This window comes from Lemur catta, chromosome 2 (genome assembly GCF_020740605.2).
Source record: "Lemur catta isolate mLemCat1 chromosome 2, mLemCat1.pri, whole genome shotgun sequence".
Taxonomy (NCBI): Eukaryota; Metazoa; Chordata; class Mammalia; order Primates; family Lemuridae; genus Lemur; species Lemur catta.
Window position 1 is genome coordinate 55,071,594 of NC_059129.1, and position 18,119 is coordinate 55,089,712.

General features: G+C 41.0%; 1 protein-coding gene across 8 annotated transcripts in view; it reads right to left on the bottom strand.

The window, feature by feature from the left end:
* ADGRF5 (adhesion G protein-coupled receptor F5) overlaps window positions 1-18,119 on the bottom strand; it is a 98,744-nt gene that overhangs the window by 17,261 nt on the left and 63,364 nt on the right. For all 8 annotated transcript variants that reach the window (XM_045543698.1, XM_045543692.1, XM_045543694.1 and 5 more), the window contains exons 7-11: window positions 16,533-16,591; window positions 15,560-15,702; window positions 11,673-11,894; window positions 8,333-8,536; window positions 1,576-1,746 (exon numbers count right to left, since the gene is read on the bottom strand). In XM_045543698.1, the coding sequence (XP_045399654.1) occupies window positions 1,576-1,746; window positions 8,333-8,536; window positions 11,673-11,894; window positions 15,560-15,702; window positions 16,533-16,591 (799 nt within the window). The remainder of the gene's footprint in view (window positions 1-1,575; window positions 1,747-8,332; window positions 8,537-11,672; window positions 11,895-15,559; window positions 15,703-16,532; window positions 16,592-18,119) is intronic.

Consider the following 18,119-nt stretch of genomic DNA (forward strand, 5'->3'; position numbering starts at 1 on the left):
ATTATAAAGTATGCAACTATCATAATACAATTATTTATATATAACTAGAATTATAATTAACTTTACTACATATGTACTCCTCTTTCTGAGAAGTTCCTCATCGATCCATGAGAAATTATTCATTGAAAATGTTAATAAGACCATTATAAACATCAAAGCTTTTATGAACGTCCCACTATTTTTGCCTCTGGTTCTAACTTTCCACTTCCCTCTGAGCATAGCATTTACGTGGTTGGCACCTTCAAGATGCCTTTCACTTTGGACTTCTATAGGTGAACACCTTCCTGTCTCAAGCCAATGGACGCTGGCCACCTTTTCTAATCAATGTAAAATCGCATTCTTCATCATAATCAAAAGAAATCAAGGCTTTCCATAGTGCCTCTTAGAAGCTGGGATTCTATTGCTCAGATACAGACCCAAAGTCATTCAAGCAAGGTTTGATGTGTCCTTGTATCACCCTCGCTGACTGAAGGGATCATGAGGTGGCTCTCTAAGGTTTAGCTGTTTCTGAGAGTGAAAAGAAAAAGGCTCATGGAACCCTGAATTTGGTTCTCTTGATTCTCAGATGAGGTTCCAAATTACCAAACTGGTGATTTTCAGCAAAGGCTAAATACGTCCCTAATATGTCCCATTTTTGCATATAGGGGCAAATTTCTATTAAGTAAATTAAGGAAAGATTGGGTTTACCTGAAAACATTATTGCCCTAGAAGAGCTCATGGGCGTTTTGAGCACTTTGCAGTTTTCTGTAGTGAGAGCAGTTTTGCGCTCCCGGTTTAACCCTGAAGGTTACATGGGCCCATGTCAGCCTAATCTTGATCTTTGTAAAAATGCTAAGTCACGATAGCAGAAAACGTGAACAAGAGTAACAAGGATTGCTTGTGTCAAGGCTTCCTCTAAAATTGCTCAAAAGAGATCTGATGATTAATCTAAATAGTTCATTTTCGTAAGACAGGTGGAAGAACAAGTTTTAGTGCCCCATTTTTGCAGATGGGATGAAATTATAATGCTTTATGATAGAAAAAGAAATGATACTTCTAAGAGGCCTAAATAAACTGATTGAGAGATTAAAAACTACTTGTTTCCACTGTAAAATAACCACAAAGTGTCAGATTATTAAAGCTCTCTGCAGCATTATCTCTAGAAGAGGTGAAGAGGGAGGGGCAGGGTGGGGGTAGTTGAGGGGTGCAGGGAGTGACCCAGGCTACTGGAATTCAAGAAGGTGAGAATGGGGCTCTGGGGAAGGGGGAATTCGGGGCATTGCCCTATACATTCACTGATAATAGGACCAACCTGAGTGTGAAACTCTATTTCCCAGGCCACCTTCTGCCTTATGCCCCAGGGTCCTTCACTGTGTCCCACCACCACCCTTCTTGATTGTAAAAAGCCTCCGTCTGAACTTAAATGGCGGGGAGGGAAACCCACTTCTATCTCCCATTGTCTGATTGGCCCCAACCCCACCCTGACTCCCACAGAAGACCCTGCTTATTTTGCTCATAGACATTGCAGTTGATTGGCAGCCCTTATTTAGGGTGCAGCACATTTATGGCTAAAATTTCTAATGAAAGGGTCCTTACCCACAGAGATGAATGTCACTTTGATGTTCTTACTGCCTCTGGCTCCGTAAGCACTGATGAACTCGCACGTGTAGACGACTGTCGTTCCAGACGACCTGCTTGGGAACTGGGTTCCATCAGCCTTGAGGGTGTATCTGCTGCAGCCAGAATCTATGTCTGTTTCAGGGTTTCCTATAATGACAAGCAATTCCTTTGCTGTTACAGTTGGATAACTCTGTGATTGAGTAGCAAAGAGGCCAAATCAGGAAAAAGGAGTTACTATTTAAATAGATTTCTTCTCTTAGAATGGAGAGGCGAGACAGATAGCAGTTAAGTCTGCAGCCTTTGCATCCAGGTTGCCTAGCTTCAAATCCTACATTCCACCACTTACTAGCAGGGTATTGTTGAGAAAGTCACTTTACTGCTCCGTGTTTCAGTTCTCCAGATGTAAAATGGGGATAAATAATAGTAGTCACTGCCCAGGACTATAGTAAGGTTAAATGAGATTTTATGTATGTATAAAAGTTCTGTTCTGAAAGTATCCAGCCGCGTAACATGAAAAATAGAGACATTTATTGAAGAAGATACAAGACACAAGAAACACTATACGTAGGACAACGATGCCTCAGTCCCCTTCCAAGTAGACACCTTGGGACCCACACAGTTCTCCCAGCGTCTCTTAACCCAACCCGTACCCATTCAACATTCTCAGGTGTTCTGCTGGTTGCAGGCCTTCCAGAACATGGACCACGTTTAACAGATTCTCGACCATCTTTGAAGCGTTTGTGCCATGCTTTTATTTGCTCTTTGCTCATTGCACGGTCCCTGAAAGCCTTCTGAATCATCCGAATAGTTTCTGCAGAGGCATGTTCAAGCTTAAGGCAAAATTTGGTGCAGATGTGTCGCTCTACTCGCTCAGCCATTTAGAATGCCACGGCCACACAGTACACAGGCTCACTCAGCGGGGTGTAGCGCCCCACTGACAAGTACCGTGAAGGCGACACTGTTCACTCATGCGCATCCCAGTCCACTCGCCTTGGCTGCCGGGTTACATTGATGTCGTGCAAACCGTTCTCATCATATTAACTATGGCTGGGTACTTTCTGGACAGACCTCGTATAGATACTTTTAGAAAAGTCCCTGGCTGGGACGTGCCCCAACAAAGACCATGAATGAGGGTCACTGGGATGTGAAAAGTGACAAAGAGAAGCAAGGTGTTTGGGTATGACTTAAGTGAAAGTAAAAAAGACGTCAGATTATTTAGATGGCTTATTATTGAAGGGAGGACGAAACAATACTGGAACATTTGATAGTCATCTCATTTGAGGACCATTTTTTGTAAGTTGTTCCCTCTTTAAATCTCTGCACTTTAGTGGAAGCTTCAACTTCATGCTTTCTCAGTTACCTTCCCGGAAACGCCACGCCCTCTTAGCCATCTTTCCTCTTGCCTGGGGTTCTAGGACACCCTGGCGGCTGGTTTTTCTACTCCATCCCCTTCACTCTCTTTCTTCCCACCTCACCTGTCGGGGCACACTACCCTAAGGCATTCTTCAAACACTATCAATCTTCCAAAAATGAAACAAAAAAAATAATAAGCCTCTTGGTTAATTCCAACATAAATGCATCTTTTTCAGCTCTGGCTGGATGATCAATGATATTTGAAATATTTTGATTGACATGTAACTAGCATTTTTCCCTAGTCCCCAGAATGGTGGTTTAAAAACACCAAACTGATGTTCATTTTCATCCACCTTGACTAAATTACCTCCTAGCTCATAGGCACGAGCACCCCTACCCACCTCCACTTATCTTTTGGAAGTCTACTTCCTCGAATTCTTCCAGGACGTCCCTTCATCCTTTGCCTTTCCCCTCCCCTTTGTGTTTAATTTTTCCTCCAGTTCTTTCTCTTCCACCCCCAGATAGACTCAAGTCTCCCCTTCCTAAAGGGGTCTTTCCCCAATCTGAAAGCCCCCTGCCACTACTGTATTTTCTTCCTCTCTTCATACCACGATGCTTCTATATTTGCCACCTCTAATTTTTTATTTTCATTTTTGATAAAATCTTTGCAATTGACCTTCTTCACCCTCTACTCCACCAAAAGCACTTCATTAAGGCCAACAGTGACCCCCTCTTTCCCACATCCAGCGGCCTCTTCTCATGGTACCTGGACCACAGTGTCCCATTCTGCTGACCACTTTCTCTCGGCCTGGGCGCTGCTGATTCCGTGGGTGTCTCCTGCTTCTCTTTTCTCTCCATCCTCCTTCTGGGGCTTCCTCCCAGGATCCCCACCTTCTGTTCCCTTATTAAATGCTGCCTCATCTTTTTCTCCACTCTCTCGCTGGGCAACTTCATGTGCACCTATCCTGTATTTGGATGACTCCTGCTCTGTTTCTAAGACAAAGACTCTGGTTGGAAACTTTAGGAGGAAATTCCTGGGTGTCAATTTCTCATCTTATGTACCTTCGACTCAACATGTCTGATGAAGAACTCATCTTCATTCTCCCCAGACAAAACCTGCACATCTTCCAATATGTCCTCTCATTGCCATTGGCATTTCCCCAAATTAAAAATCTTAAAGTCATCTTTAGTTATTTGTACTCACTCACATTTTACCTCTACTCAGTCATAAATAACTTTTAGATTATACTTCTGAAACATCTCACTCTAACCCACGGTCACTTGCACTGGCCCCATTATCTGTTTTCGGCCATTACACACTGTTGTAGCTTGGTCTCTATTTTTGGTTATTTGCCCTTTCAATCTATTGGAGACACTATCTCAAAATTTATTGTTTCCAAAGTTCAGCTCTGACCATTCCCTCTTTTTACCTTAAAAATCTTACCATTTCCTACAGGATAAAGTCAAATCTCCTTAGCATGACATACGCAATTATTCACAGTGTGATTTTAATCTGTCTCTCTCCTCTTTATCTCATTCTATATGCCTCTCTTAAGAACTAGGTCACGTCCTGGGCCTTCAACATGCCCTGCAGCTTTGCACCTCTGAGCCTGTGTTAACATCTGGAATATTCTTCTTCCCTCTTCCTCCTGCGGACTCTTACCCATCCTTAAAGACTCAGCTATTTCATCAAACTTAATGTGCAAGACAATGAGCTATGCAGAGTAGCGTGTACAAAGAGATGCACAGAAATAGTGATAATTCATAGGAGATAGCTTCCATAAGAGAGAACTCAATATATCATGTAAATTAAAGGAGGAACATTTTAGTTGGGAGACTAGGAGAAGAGGAAGATTTGCCCTAGGCCTTGAAAGACATCTAGGGTTTTAATAGATAGAAATGGGGGCTGTGGTTCTGGTGTGCAGGGGTATGTGTGCTGGGTGTGTATAAACCAGCGCTCCTTGGGGAACTTGGAGTTCCATTAAGCTGCTTCAGGGGCTGGGGCTGAGTTGGGGAGTAGGATGATAATAAGCTGTGCGGACTCCAAGCCCCCCCCCCCCCGCCCCCGACCCTTTTACTAACCAGAGCAGCTCCACTCTGGTCTGCTTTACACATTAGATATGCTCTCAACCAGGGCGCAATTTTGCCTCCCTGGGGGAACATTTGGCAATGTTTGAAGACGTTTTTGGTTGTTGCAACTGGGAGTGTTACTGGAATCCAGTGGGTTTATCAGCCAAAGATGCTGATAAACATCTTGTAATACAATGCACAGGACAGTTCCTCACAGCAAAGAATTATCTGGCCCAAAATATCAATAGTGCTGAGGTTGAGAAGCCCTGCATTAGACAACCATGCAAGACTTTGCTTGAACAAAAGATTCTATGGATAAATTAGAAAACCACTGATGTAAGCAAAACACAGAGGCTGCGGCATGTGGATCTTGTTCAAGGAAAAATAAGTAGTTCTGTCAGGCTGAAACATAGGAAAAGAGTGGAGATAAGGCTTCAAAGAGATGGTAAACTCAGAAGACAAAGGCAGAATCTCCAAACTGGCATCATTCACATCGTATTTCATACAATGCCCCCGAGGCTGTGCAACTCAAGGGTCCTGCATGAGAAATACTGAACGCAGCTAATACGTTGGTGCTTTGCTTTATGGAGAAGAGACAGTATGTGATTACAATTTTGCTGCTGAAATCTGCTGCCTAGATAATATATCAAACCTTCATCTGTAAAATGGTGATGGTGGTACCTACTTTGCAAGACTTTTGGTGGGGAAGTGGGGAGAAAAACTCAGATGATAAACGTAAACATTGAAAACAGAGTTGAGTATGCTGAATCAGCCTGAATAACTTTTTTTTTTTTTTTGAGAAAGGGTCTCGCTCTGTTGCCCTGGGTAGAGTGTAGTGGCAACATCATAGCTCACTGAAATCTCCAACTCCTGGGTTCAAGCAATCCTCCTGCCTCAGCCTCCCAAGTAGCTGGAACTACAGGCATATGTCACCACACTCACCTAATTTTTCTACTTTTTGTAGAGTTGGGGATCTTGCTCTTGCTCTTGCTCAGGCTGGTCTCAAACTCCTGGCCTCATCCTCCCTCCTCAGCCTCCCACTGTGCTAGGATTACAGGTGTGAGCCACTGTGCCCCACCCACAATAACTATTTTGTGATAACAATGATACCCTTAAAGAACACACCCTTCACTTTTTCTCCAGGTGGTAGGAAATCTTCATTGTATATTATTCCTCTTAAAGTTAAGAGGAATAATTGTATATTATTCCACTTAAATTCTACCAGTGTTGAATACTTCCTCTCTTATTCCTTTCCAGAGTGCTTTGAAAATGCAACCGTTTCTGAGACAGGATCTTACATTCAATCCAAATGCTTTGAGTAAATTATTTTGCTAGATTTCTTCCTACAGACCCAGAAAAAATGGCTGCTAAAATAACTTTTGGAATTTGGAAGAGAGAGAGCTGCAGAGAAGGCCGGCAAGCACAAGAGACAGAAGGGCAGGGTGCCAGGGCAGCCGCTAAATTCATCAGAGAACCACCGCACGGGTCCCCAGGCAGCCAGCCCTGTGGCAGGAAATCCATTGTTCTGCAGTCCTTCAGCCGCTCTGGGCATTCACAGCGAGGTCCCCGAGCATCTGCGCCACAGACTTCCTGGTTCCTTTGCCAGAAGGCAAGGTTGTTCACCTCTCCTGGCTGAAATCTTCTAAGTCAGTACCACAGGAATTGCACAAGGTCTTTCTCCCACCTGGCAGTTCCTTCGGGAAGCCTACACCTCCTCTTCCTTAAAAATCAGGGAAGTGACTACATGTATCATGTGTCAATATTTTCAACAGTTACCAGATACCTTTCCCATTCTTCTGAATACTTTAAAGTCAAATACAAACACTGCAGGTGAAACTTGCTTTGCCAAATAGATGTGCTCCGGAAAATTCAGGTGTAAATGGATCATTTTATTTTGTTCTAATTTAATAGAGTCCGATAGCAAAGGCTTTATAAAATGAAGGCTCACGACACTAATGTATTCCATGGGTAAAGCCACATCTTACTTTAAAGATTTTTTCTTTAAAGATGAGCACGTAATAGCATTGCTTCTTAAGAGAAGAGCTGCACTTGTTCTATGCAGTTTCTAGGTAGAAAATAGTCTAAACTGCGCCAGACCAGCCTGATCCAGTGCTGGCCCATCAGGCACGGGTCATATATTAAATAGTTTAGCCAAGACAAACACTGGTCTTGTGAAACAAGATCTGTAGTAAGTCCCAATCCTTTCTTTTTGTACTGTGACAAGCTTGGATAAGTCATTTAATCTGGATCTCAATTTCCTTATTTGCAAATTGGAAGTAAAATGCCAGCTTCAAACTTGTGGTCAAGTTTAAGTGTAATTAAAAGCAATAACATATATTTTATTTTTATTTTTTGAGACAGTGTTGCTCTGTCACCCTGGGTAGAGCACAGTGGCCTCATCATAACTGACTGCAACCTTAAACTCCTGGGCTCAAATGATCCTCCTGCCTCAACCTCTCGAGTAGCTGGGGCTACAGGCATGAGCCACCAAGCCTGGCTAATTTTCCTAGTTTTTGTAGAGATAGGGTCTCGCTCTTGCTCACACTGGTCTTGAACTTCTGACCTCAATGATCTTCCCGCATCAGCCTCCCCGAGTGCTAGGATTACAGGCGAGAGCCACCGTGCCCGGCTGGTAATATATTTTTTAAAAATGGGTTAATCATAAACTGTTGTACAAAACAGAATCAGTATTGCTGTTTTAATTTATTATTATTATTACTGTTATCAGTATAAACTGGAGGATAGGTAACTTCTGGTAAGATCTCACATCTAAAACAAAAGCAAACAGGATCAGAAATTGACATGAAACAATTGAGAGATAAACAGATCTACACAGAGAGAGATAAAGCTGGAGACAGAGAGAGAATATTGAGATAAGCATAGACCGGAAGACAAAGAATTGAGAAGGACAGACACAGTGGAAAAGACACAGAAATGAGAAAAAGTCATGCCTCAATGAAAAGTCAGTGACCTCATCCTTAGCTCTTTGCTGAAGATGCAAAGGAAGGTGGGGTAAGCTTTTCCCCATGGAGGTGCCTTGGACTGAAGTCACTGGGATCACTCCCTCTTGAGTCTTCTCCTGTTGGGATCTTGTCTACAACACAAAGCATCATACTTGTATGCATGTATTTCTGGAGTTTTGCTCTAGAGTGGATAGGCTGGAGCTGGCATCAAACCTAATTCTTTTTTATAGTCTAAGTCCAGTAAAAAACAGCCACTGACATTTCCCCCTCCGCCCACCACATCTCCCATTTTTACTTGGCCAAAAGGCAAAAACCTATTTGCAAAAGGACTTATCTAACATTCTCACCTGGAATGTTTATTTTTCCTTCCTGCTTCCATTCTACTTTGCTCCAATTAGCATTATTCTCAGTGCAGCAGTTCAAAGATACAGGATTGTTGTCACATACCACCTTCATTTCTTCATTTGCCAAAATTCGGATGGGCAGAACATTTATTTTGTTTCTGGACTCATATTCAAAAATATCTAATATCAGTTTGCAGACATATTCACCTGTATAGGATACACAAAATCATTTATTGTTACTACATATATGTATTCTTTAGATGGATAGTAGCCTCATCTCACGTGTCATGACAGTAATTCATGAAGCATCATTTTTTTCAAAAGCATCTGAGACTTAGTCTAAACCTTCCTAAAAAAACATTCAGAAAGTGCAGATATTTCTGATGTCACAACATAGAGTAGAGGGATCTTCTATTAAATAGTAGAAATCTCAGGGATTTTACTAGTAAGAAAAAAAAAGTGTAAGAACAGAAGAGGTAGAAAGAAAAATCAGAAAGCTTTGGAGAATGAGAAGATGAGAGGTAATATTGGTACCCTATTTAACCATGTGGTAAAATCAGAGTCAACAAATGTGTGATAGGAGCCATGTGTCTATAGCCCGCCTTCTCGTACAGAGAAAAAGAGATTGCCTTGTTAATGTCTGGGTTGCAATGAAGTTATTAAATTCTAGGATGTGTCAGGTTCATCACTAGTCTCAGTGAAGAATTAAGACTTATTCTTCTGTGGTTGTTTGGAGTGGGCAGGAGGACAGGGAAAGGCCAAATGGAAAGGTTACAATGGAGAACAAGAAAATTTGGGGTGGAGTTGATGGATACATTCACTATCTTGATTGTGGTGATGGTTTCACAGGTGTACATGTGTCAAAATTTATCACATTGCATACTTGAAATATGTGCAGTTTATTATATGTCAGTGCATCCTCAACAAAGCTACTTTAACATTTTTGTTTGGGTTTTATTTAAAAATTTTTTAATTTCAGAATATTATGGGAGTACAAATGCTTCAGTTACATGGACTGCTTTTGCACTGCTTGAGAAAAAGTTATAAGTGTGCCCATCTCCCGGATTGTGTACATTGTACCCGTTAGGTATAATTTCACCTATCCCCCTCTTTCCCCCTCCCACGTGTTTGATTTCCATTGAGTTTCACTGCCTATTGAGCACATGAGTGTTGTTAGGTTAGTTCTAGTTTAATAGTGAGTACATGAGGTGTTTGTTTTTCCATTCTTGTGATGGGAGAATGGTCTCCAGTTCCATCCAGATTGTTACAAAATGTATTAATTCTTTTTTGATGGCAGAGCAGTACTCCATGGTCTACTTATACCACATTTTATTAATCCACTCATGAATTGAAAGTCACTTGGGTTGATTTTACATCTTTGCAATTGTGAATTGTGCTGCAATAAATATTTAAGTGCAAGTGTCTTTTTGATAAAATGACTGTTTTTCCTTTGAGTAAATATCCAATAGTGGGATTGCTGGATCAAATGGTAGGTCTACATTTAATTCTTTGAGGAATCTCCATATTATTTTTCATAAAGGCTGTACTAGTTTGCAGTCCCACCAACAGTGTATAAGTATTTCTTTCTCTACATATCCATGCCAGCATCTATTGTTTTGGGACTTTTTGACAAAAAGCCATTCTCACTGAGGTTAGGTGATATCTCATTGTGATTTTGATTTACTTTTCCCTGATGATTAGTGATGTTGAGCATTTTTTATATGTTTATTGGCCATTAGTCTATCTTCTTTTGAAAGGCTTCTGTTCATTTCTTTTGCATACCTCAAAATTATAAAAGCCATACATGACAAACCCACAGGCAACATCATACTGAATAGGAAAAATTAAAAGCATTCCCACGTAGAAATGGAACTACACAAGGTTGCCCACTGTCACCACTTTTATTCAACAGAGTACTGAAAGTCCTTGCCAGAGCAATCAGGCAAGAGAAGGAAATCAAGGGTATCAAAATGGAGAAAGAAGAGGTCAAACTATCGCCCTTTGCTGACAATATGATCTATATATCTAGAAAACCCCAAAGACTCTGTTAAGAGACTCCTTGAAATGATAAATAAATTCAGAAAAGTCTCAGGTTACAAAATCAGTGTACACAAATCAGCAGAATTTCTATGCACCAACAACAGTCAAGTGGAGAATCAAATCAAAGACTCAATACCCTTCACAATAGCAACAAAGAAAATAAAGTACCTAGGAATATATTTAACCAAGGAGGTGAAAGACCTCTACAAGGAGAACTACAAATCACTGAGTAAGAAAATTGTAGAGGATGTAAACAAATGGAAAAACATATCATGCTCATGGATTAGCAGAATCAATATTGTTAAAATGTCCATACGACCTAAAGTGATTTACAGATTCAATGCAATTCCCATCAAAATACCAATGTCATTTTTTGCAGATTTAGAAAAAATAATTCTATGCTTCATTTGAGCCTGAATAGCCAAAGCAAACTTAAGCAAAAGGAACAAATTGAGAAGCAGCACTCTACCAGATTTTAAATTATACTACAAGGCTATAGTGACCAAAACATGGTACTGACAAAAAACAGAGACATAGACCAATGGAACAGAATGGAGACCCCAGATATAAAACCATCCATATATTGTCATCTGATCTTTGACAAAGCAAACAACAATATACACTGGAGAAATAATTGCTACTCAATACATGGTGCTAGGAAAATTGGATAGCCACATGTAGAATATTGAAACAGGATCCATATCTGTCACTACGCACTAAAATTAATTCAAGATGGATAGCAGACTTAAACCTAAGACACGAAACCGTAAGAATTCTAGAAGAAAATGTTGGAAAAACTCTTCTAGTTATCAGCCTAGGCAAAGAATTTATGAAGAAGACCCCAGTGTCAATCACAGCAACAACAAAAATAAACAAATGAGACTTGATTAAATTAAAAAGCTTCTGCACAGCCAAGGAAACAATCAACAGAGCAAATAGACGACCTATAGAATGGGAGAAAATATTCGTATGCTATACGTCTGATAAAGGGCTAATAACAAGAATCTACAAAGAACTCAGGCAAATCAGCAATAAATAATCAAACACTTTAACATTTTTAAAAAAATGATGGAAAATTAAATTAATTACCAATAAAATAATATTATTACATATACTAAAAATAACAAAAATTAATTAAATCTAAAATTAATTCACAATTAATGCCATGGGATTAATTTTCAATTTTGAAACATTGAGCCAGGAAACTTCTTTTTAAAGGGAAAAACAATATCTGCATATTACATAGTTTGCTTCCTCATGAGTTCTTCAATCCATTCCTCATACAAGTTACTGAGTGACTCACCTGCATCTCCCTGAGTGATGTTGTAAATGGTGAGGCTGGATACTGAGGTCATGTTGTTGAGCACAACCGTGTAAATTGAGAATCTGCTGCTGTTCTGGATGTCAAAGCGTCGTTCTACATGGTGCCAAGACACATTGGAGGATAAAACTTCATTTTCACATGATAGAGTGACTGTATCCCCTTCAAATATTACTTGTGGTATGACAGAGAACTTAGTTTCATCTGAAAACCCAAAGAAAAGGTGTTAAGATCCCAAAACACATAAATGTAATTGATACTATTCATCAGACACCACCACCCAGGGCTCTCAGAGGTCTCCATGGCATCTGTGGTGCTGTCCAGGACGAGACAACCTGTCCCTTACTCCATCCAGTCCAGCTGGAACCTGAGGCCCATGGAGTTACAACCTGCTGGATACTAGGGACAGGGCTTCTAGTTTGGGGTCTTTGCATCATGTGTCTTAAGGATACTTAAGAGTCCTTATTGGCAGCAATGGGGGTCCCAAAGCCATTTTCAATATTTCTAAAAGTCTGGTAGAAAACTGCACATTTGCTTATGAAAAAAAGCTCCACAAACTAACTTAAATATCAAGTTTCTTTGCTGCTGACTGGAATAATATCAATGTTTCTTACCAATAACTGATATCTCATGCTCACTGAAGTCCCTAACCTAAGTCTTTGATGAGTTAGAAACAGGAAAACAAATTAATTATTCATAATAAATAATTGGGAAATAAGACTTTTTTTTTAAGACCTAATATCCATGGACCTTTAAGACTGGGAGTTTAGAGACGGGTCTGGATTTGAATCCCAGTTCTGTCCCACAAGTAACTGTGTGGCCCTGGGAAACTTGCTTAGCCTGGCTGAGCCTCTGCTCCCTTGTCTGGAAAATAGGAGCAATGAGAGCTACACTGGGAAGTGACTTGGGGAAACCACAGCTATTATGATTGTTTTGGCCATAAAAAACTGTAGGAGCACTGTCTTGCCATTTCATAGATAAAAGCACTATATTGGTTTTTAGGGATGCCCTTTGCTTATACAACATGCAGTTTTTTTCTCTCTAAGCTGGGTTTCTTGTGTGATGTCCTTCACCAGTTACATGTGTTGAGGAAAATCAGAGGAGCTAGGATGAGAAGGCTCTAGGAGGACTCTTTTACATGGGGCTTTATGCTCAGGCCAGACCTCCTACATATTATAAACATGGAAATAAAACATCATAAAATTAATTTGGGGTGGTATGCTGTTCTAGTCAAAATATCAAGATATATAAATATTTCTTATTATTATTTTTAGGCCATGAGTTAAAATAAGATTTTTTTAAAAATCACATTTGACTATTAGGAAGCAAGGTCATCTTTGAATATTTAATGCAGTGCACTGGCTTTGAAGTCACATAAACTTATGTTTCTTACTATATGTCCTTGAGCAAATTATTTACCCTCTCTAAGCCTCCATTTCCTTATTTGTAAAATGGAAATAATAATATCCACTTCACAGGATCTGTGAAGATGAAACATATGTAAACACACTGGGATTAATACAGAAAAGATGCAGTTAAGTTTTCATTATTATTATTGCTAATATGTAAGATTAATAGAACAGCCAGTATTGTATGGTCATATGAAATTGAACATAAATTTATCAGGAAGAGTGTTTTGTAGTTAAGGGACCTGCTGATGAATCAAATATCATCAGAGGATTAATGTATAACAAAATAAACGAAACTATTCTGAAGATTGCCATGTGCCCTTTGCATTTCATAAAGATAAACTTAAAAATAAGTTCCTGATACCAACTCATTCATTCAACATTGTTCTTTCTTATTTGTTCCCTTCCTATACCCACTCTCCAAATATGATTATAATTTTTTAAAAATTCAATCACATGACTTTTTGGATGTTTATAATCCGGGTTAACAACAACAACACTGTGGAGAGCAGGATGGTATCTGAGTTTCCCTGTGGAATTGTGTGTAGTGTAAGATCATGTTTATTGGTCTGAGCCCATGCATACCACAGACCCACATTCTGATTTTGAAGGAGAACAGAGATAAATGTAGACCCTCTGCAGGGTGGGATGTTGAGTGATTTTCACAATGACTTAATTGCTCTTTAGAAGAACAAGCCATGTACTATAATTTGGATGTCTTTTCCCCTCAAATCTCATGTTGAAACTTGATCTCCAATGTTGGAGGTGGGGGCTAATGGGAGATGTTTGGGTCATGGGGGCAGATCCCTCATGACTGGCTTGGTGCCCTCCTTGAGGTAATGAGTGAGCTCTTGCTCTATTAGTTCCTGAGAGCTGGTTGTTAAAAAGAGCCTGGCACCTTCCCCCTGGCTCTGGTCTCTCTTGCTTCCTCTCTCACTATGTGATCTCTGGACATGCCTGTTCCCCTTTACCTTCTGCCATGAGTGGAAGCAGCTTGAGGCTTTCACCAGATGACGAATCTTCTAGCCAGCAAAACTGTGAGCCAAATGAACTTCTTTTCTTTATAAATTACTCAGTATCAGTACTCCTTTATAGCAACACTGATGGACTAAGACACCATGTATGCTAAAACACGTTTGTGAATTATACTGTCAGCAGCATGTTTCTGGGCTGACAACTTGATCAGTAAAACTGCTAAAATGGTTGACTATTCTCAGCAGGACTAAAAATTGGGGGAAAGAGGAATCACAAGTGAAGTTTATGCTAGAGAATGCTATTCTCCTATGTCTTCAAAATCACAAATAAAAATAATTTTTCAGGGCAAAGAAAGTGCATGTCTTGGTTAACCAGGTAGCACTGCTGAGATTGCTCCTGCATGAGCTTACACTTTTAGACCACTTTTTCCCTTTCCTTTAATTTTCTGGTTTTTATTTTTGTTTTGCTTCCTTATTTATTTAGAATTTTTATTTCGCTATTTTATCTTGTTTTTGTTGTAGCACTTTCTTAGCATTATATAAATCTCTTATGTTTTCCTTAGCTAGTTTTATCACTTCCAATATATTATTTTTAAAATAACCTGGTGTCTAAAAATACTAGCAGAGAATGTAAACAGAAGGGATATCAACCCGCTGTGAAGATGACCTGACCCCTGAATGAGACGGGCTCTTTCTTTAATCCAGTTGTACCAACAAGAGTCCTCTCTGTGCCCTCCCCATAGTAGGAACTGCCGGCACTCCTGAAGTGCAGACCTGAGTTACCCAGAATGTTGGCAGGCCAACCCCTGCCCATCAAATCTCTGCCTGGTGGGTTCTCCATACTATCCCTTAAGTGAGAACAGGTTCACCCACATATGAAAACAACAGAACCCAACTTTGCACCCCATTTGTAAAATGGTGCAGAATATATGAAAATCCCCAGATTTACCACTGTTCTCTGTGATCTAAAGCAGTGGTCTAACCTTCCTGTGCAGAATATCACCTGGAGGGCTTGTTGCAATGCAGATTGGCTCTGGTAGGTCTAGGGTAGGCCCAAGATGTGTGTCTCTAACAAGTTCCCAGGTGGTGCTGATGCTGCTGGTCGGGGGGCTGCACTCTGAGAACCACTGCTCTAAAGCAATGGCCCTCTATTTAGCATCAGTGCATTTTGTGAATATCTCAACTCTCACTATAATGTTAGTTTTACTTTTTCGGATGTTTTGGATCTGTTAATTTAGAAAATCCACAAACCCAGATGACTCTGTGGACCCCTTGTAAAATGCCCGTCCTCCTCTCTCCTCCACCCACCCCATATCCCGTATCCCAGGTACGGTGACTTTAGCCAGGTTGGGAGGCATTGGCTTACGAGGGGGAGACGACATCCAACCCTCTGTGCCAGGAACACAGAGGCAATGTGATGTAAGGCAATTCCCCAGGTTTAAACATAACAATAAACACATTACCATACTGAAATAGTTTCACTTACTACTAGTGACTGCTTGAAAGGAGTTGTAGTCCATTTTGTAGGTCTGGTTGAGGTTCTGTATGACTTGCTCATTGGCTTTATGCAATAATTCAGGTGATGGTGTCGTAGTCTGGACATCGTATGTCACAACCACACTTCCAGGCCTGGACAGAGACCACCCAGTTCAGTAAAGCAGTAACTGACCTGATCTGGATGAATCTACATGCTTTTTATTTGCATGAAAAAACAAAACAGCAGGAACAGTTTGGGTACTATTATCCTTAGGGGCTCATGGAAATAAACCAGCTTTCAAGGTCTAGGTGAAAGCCCAAGACAGGGCTTGCATCCCTTAACATCTGCAAAGTCAATGAACAAAGCAGTCAGATGGGGATTCGTGAGCTGAGTTATAGGGAGGCAGCCACAAAGCAGAACCGACTCACTGTTGTCACACAGCTATGCTGGCCCAGGGTGACCAGGTCAAATGTTACAGGAAACCAAAGTCCTGGATGTTCTTGTACACATTCCTGATTTTTACGATTGGCAGCTAAGCCTTTGAAACCCACTCAGGGCTGCCAGGGCACCCAAGTCCATGGGTACCATTCATGTTGCAGCATGACGCTCTGTGGTCCTGGCTGGCTGGCAGAATGTTCTTGTGCAAAGGCATCATTGCATGATATTATTTCATCCTTATATTTCTGAACTCTCTAGACTGTAAACTTATCCCATGTATTTGTTTGCAAATACTTGCATAGAATGCATAGAATTCATGCATCGAATGAACAACAGTTTTTTCTACCTTCCTTCTAAGTAGGTACATCTGCAAGGGGTGAGCCACTGTTCTTAGGGTCCCCTTTCCCTCCCAGCCCCTGTGACATGGCTCTAGTCTTCACCCCTACCAAACTGCTCCCACTGAACACTCCACACGATAGCTCTCTAATGGATTTTTCCTCCTCTACTACATCAAACAGAAATGACCAGATTACAGCATTCTTACCTGAACCCTGTCACAGTCACCCATTTGAAACCTGGTAAAATTCTGTAACCCTTCCGGAACTGGAAAATAAAGCAAGACAAGTGTCATGAGTTAAAGTCTCGTGAGAGATAGATATGTCAAGAGATTTCAAACAGTAAAAAGCACATTATCCTCATCACCCTGGGTAAAGTTATCCTCTATGTATTTTGTTAGTGCTGGCATTAGCATATCTTCGAAGAAGTAATTAATTCCTAACTACCTATGTCAGTCTGGGTTCTCTGGGAAGCAGACACCAGATGAAATGTGCAAATTGACTCAGCAAAATTCCTAAAAAACAAAATGAGGTAGGAATGGGGAAGGCAGATAGAGCCATCAGACCTCTGAGTGAAAGAGAGAGGGAGAGAAGGTTGAATCAAAGCATCCTAGACTGAGCCTGGGTAGGTTCAATATGGTCTTTCAAGGAGTCCCAGTGTCTGTCAGCCGCCTCCGTGCCATGCTCACTCACCGGCAGGGAGCAGAGCACGTGGTCATGGGTTTCTGAGGCTGCAGCTGGGGCCCTGGCTCAGTTATATGCTCTGTGGTTGGAGGCCTGTGAGGGCACCCTCAAGGCCCCCACGCTGCCTGCTCCCTCGCTTGGCACATTGCAGCACTGGCTGAGCCAGTGTGGTTTTGGATGGTGTTTTTACTCCATTTTGTTTCTCTGAAGACCAACTGCACAGGAGATCCTATTTGATTCAGTTCACATTTACAGGGCAGCTACAAAGTGCAAAGCTCTGTGCCAGGTCCCTAGGTGGGTGGGACTCAAGACTAATATGTAACTCGCTCTTTCCTTAAAAGTATATAATTTAGTGTGTGTTGTGGGTAAGGAGGGTTCTCGTGCTATGCAGAAATATTACACGCCGGATATGCACATCGGATGTCCAAGAGCTCTTCCAAAGCAGCACTTCATCAAGGCATGCACGGAAAATGAGAATATTTTGGTGGCAGACTGGGATAAGCAGGAGGCTGCTCACAGCCGGAGGCAGGCTCGGCTGCCAGGAGAGGTAAGGGAAGTCGTGATCTCAGCCCACCTGTAATAATTTGTGCCACACTAGTTAGGAAGCTCTGTTCCAAATGAGTTAACTCAAGCAAAGCATTTAGGTTTAGATGAGTTATTCCAAAGTAAAGCACTTAGAACAGTGTCTGGCAAACAGTTAACATTTATGAAATATTCTCCTATTTTTATATGAGTAAATTTAAATGTCTTAAGTATGAATGCCCAGAAACATCTAGTACAGAGTGGTTTGAAACCCTCTGTGCTCAGCTTTCGGTTGGCCTTCCAAGAGATGTTAGGGGTTTCATCCACATGGTTTGAGAAGAATAGAAATGCACCAACTGGTGCTTCTAGGCTAGGTTCTTGGGCCTCTGAAGAGGTTTCAGTGAATCGATGCCACCAAATCTTATCTGAGCCAGTTCTACCCTGAGAAGTTGTTCTCCTTATAGGTCAAGGTGATGGCACACTGTCCCCTGAATGCTGTTTGATTTGAGCACTTCTTGAGTCACCATCCCAGATGTAAATGAATAATTTCAAATTCACATTCATAAATTCTGAGGGATCCAAGCAAACTG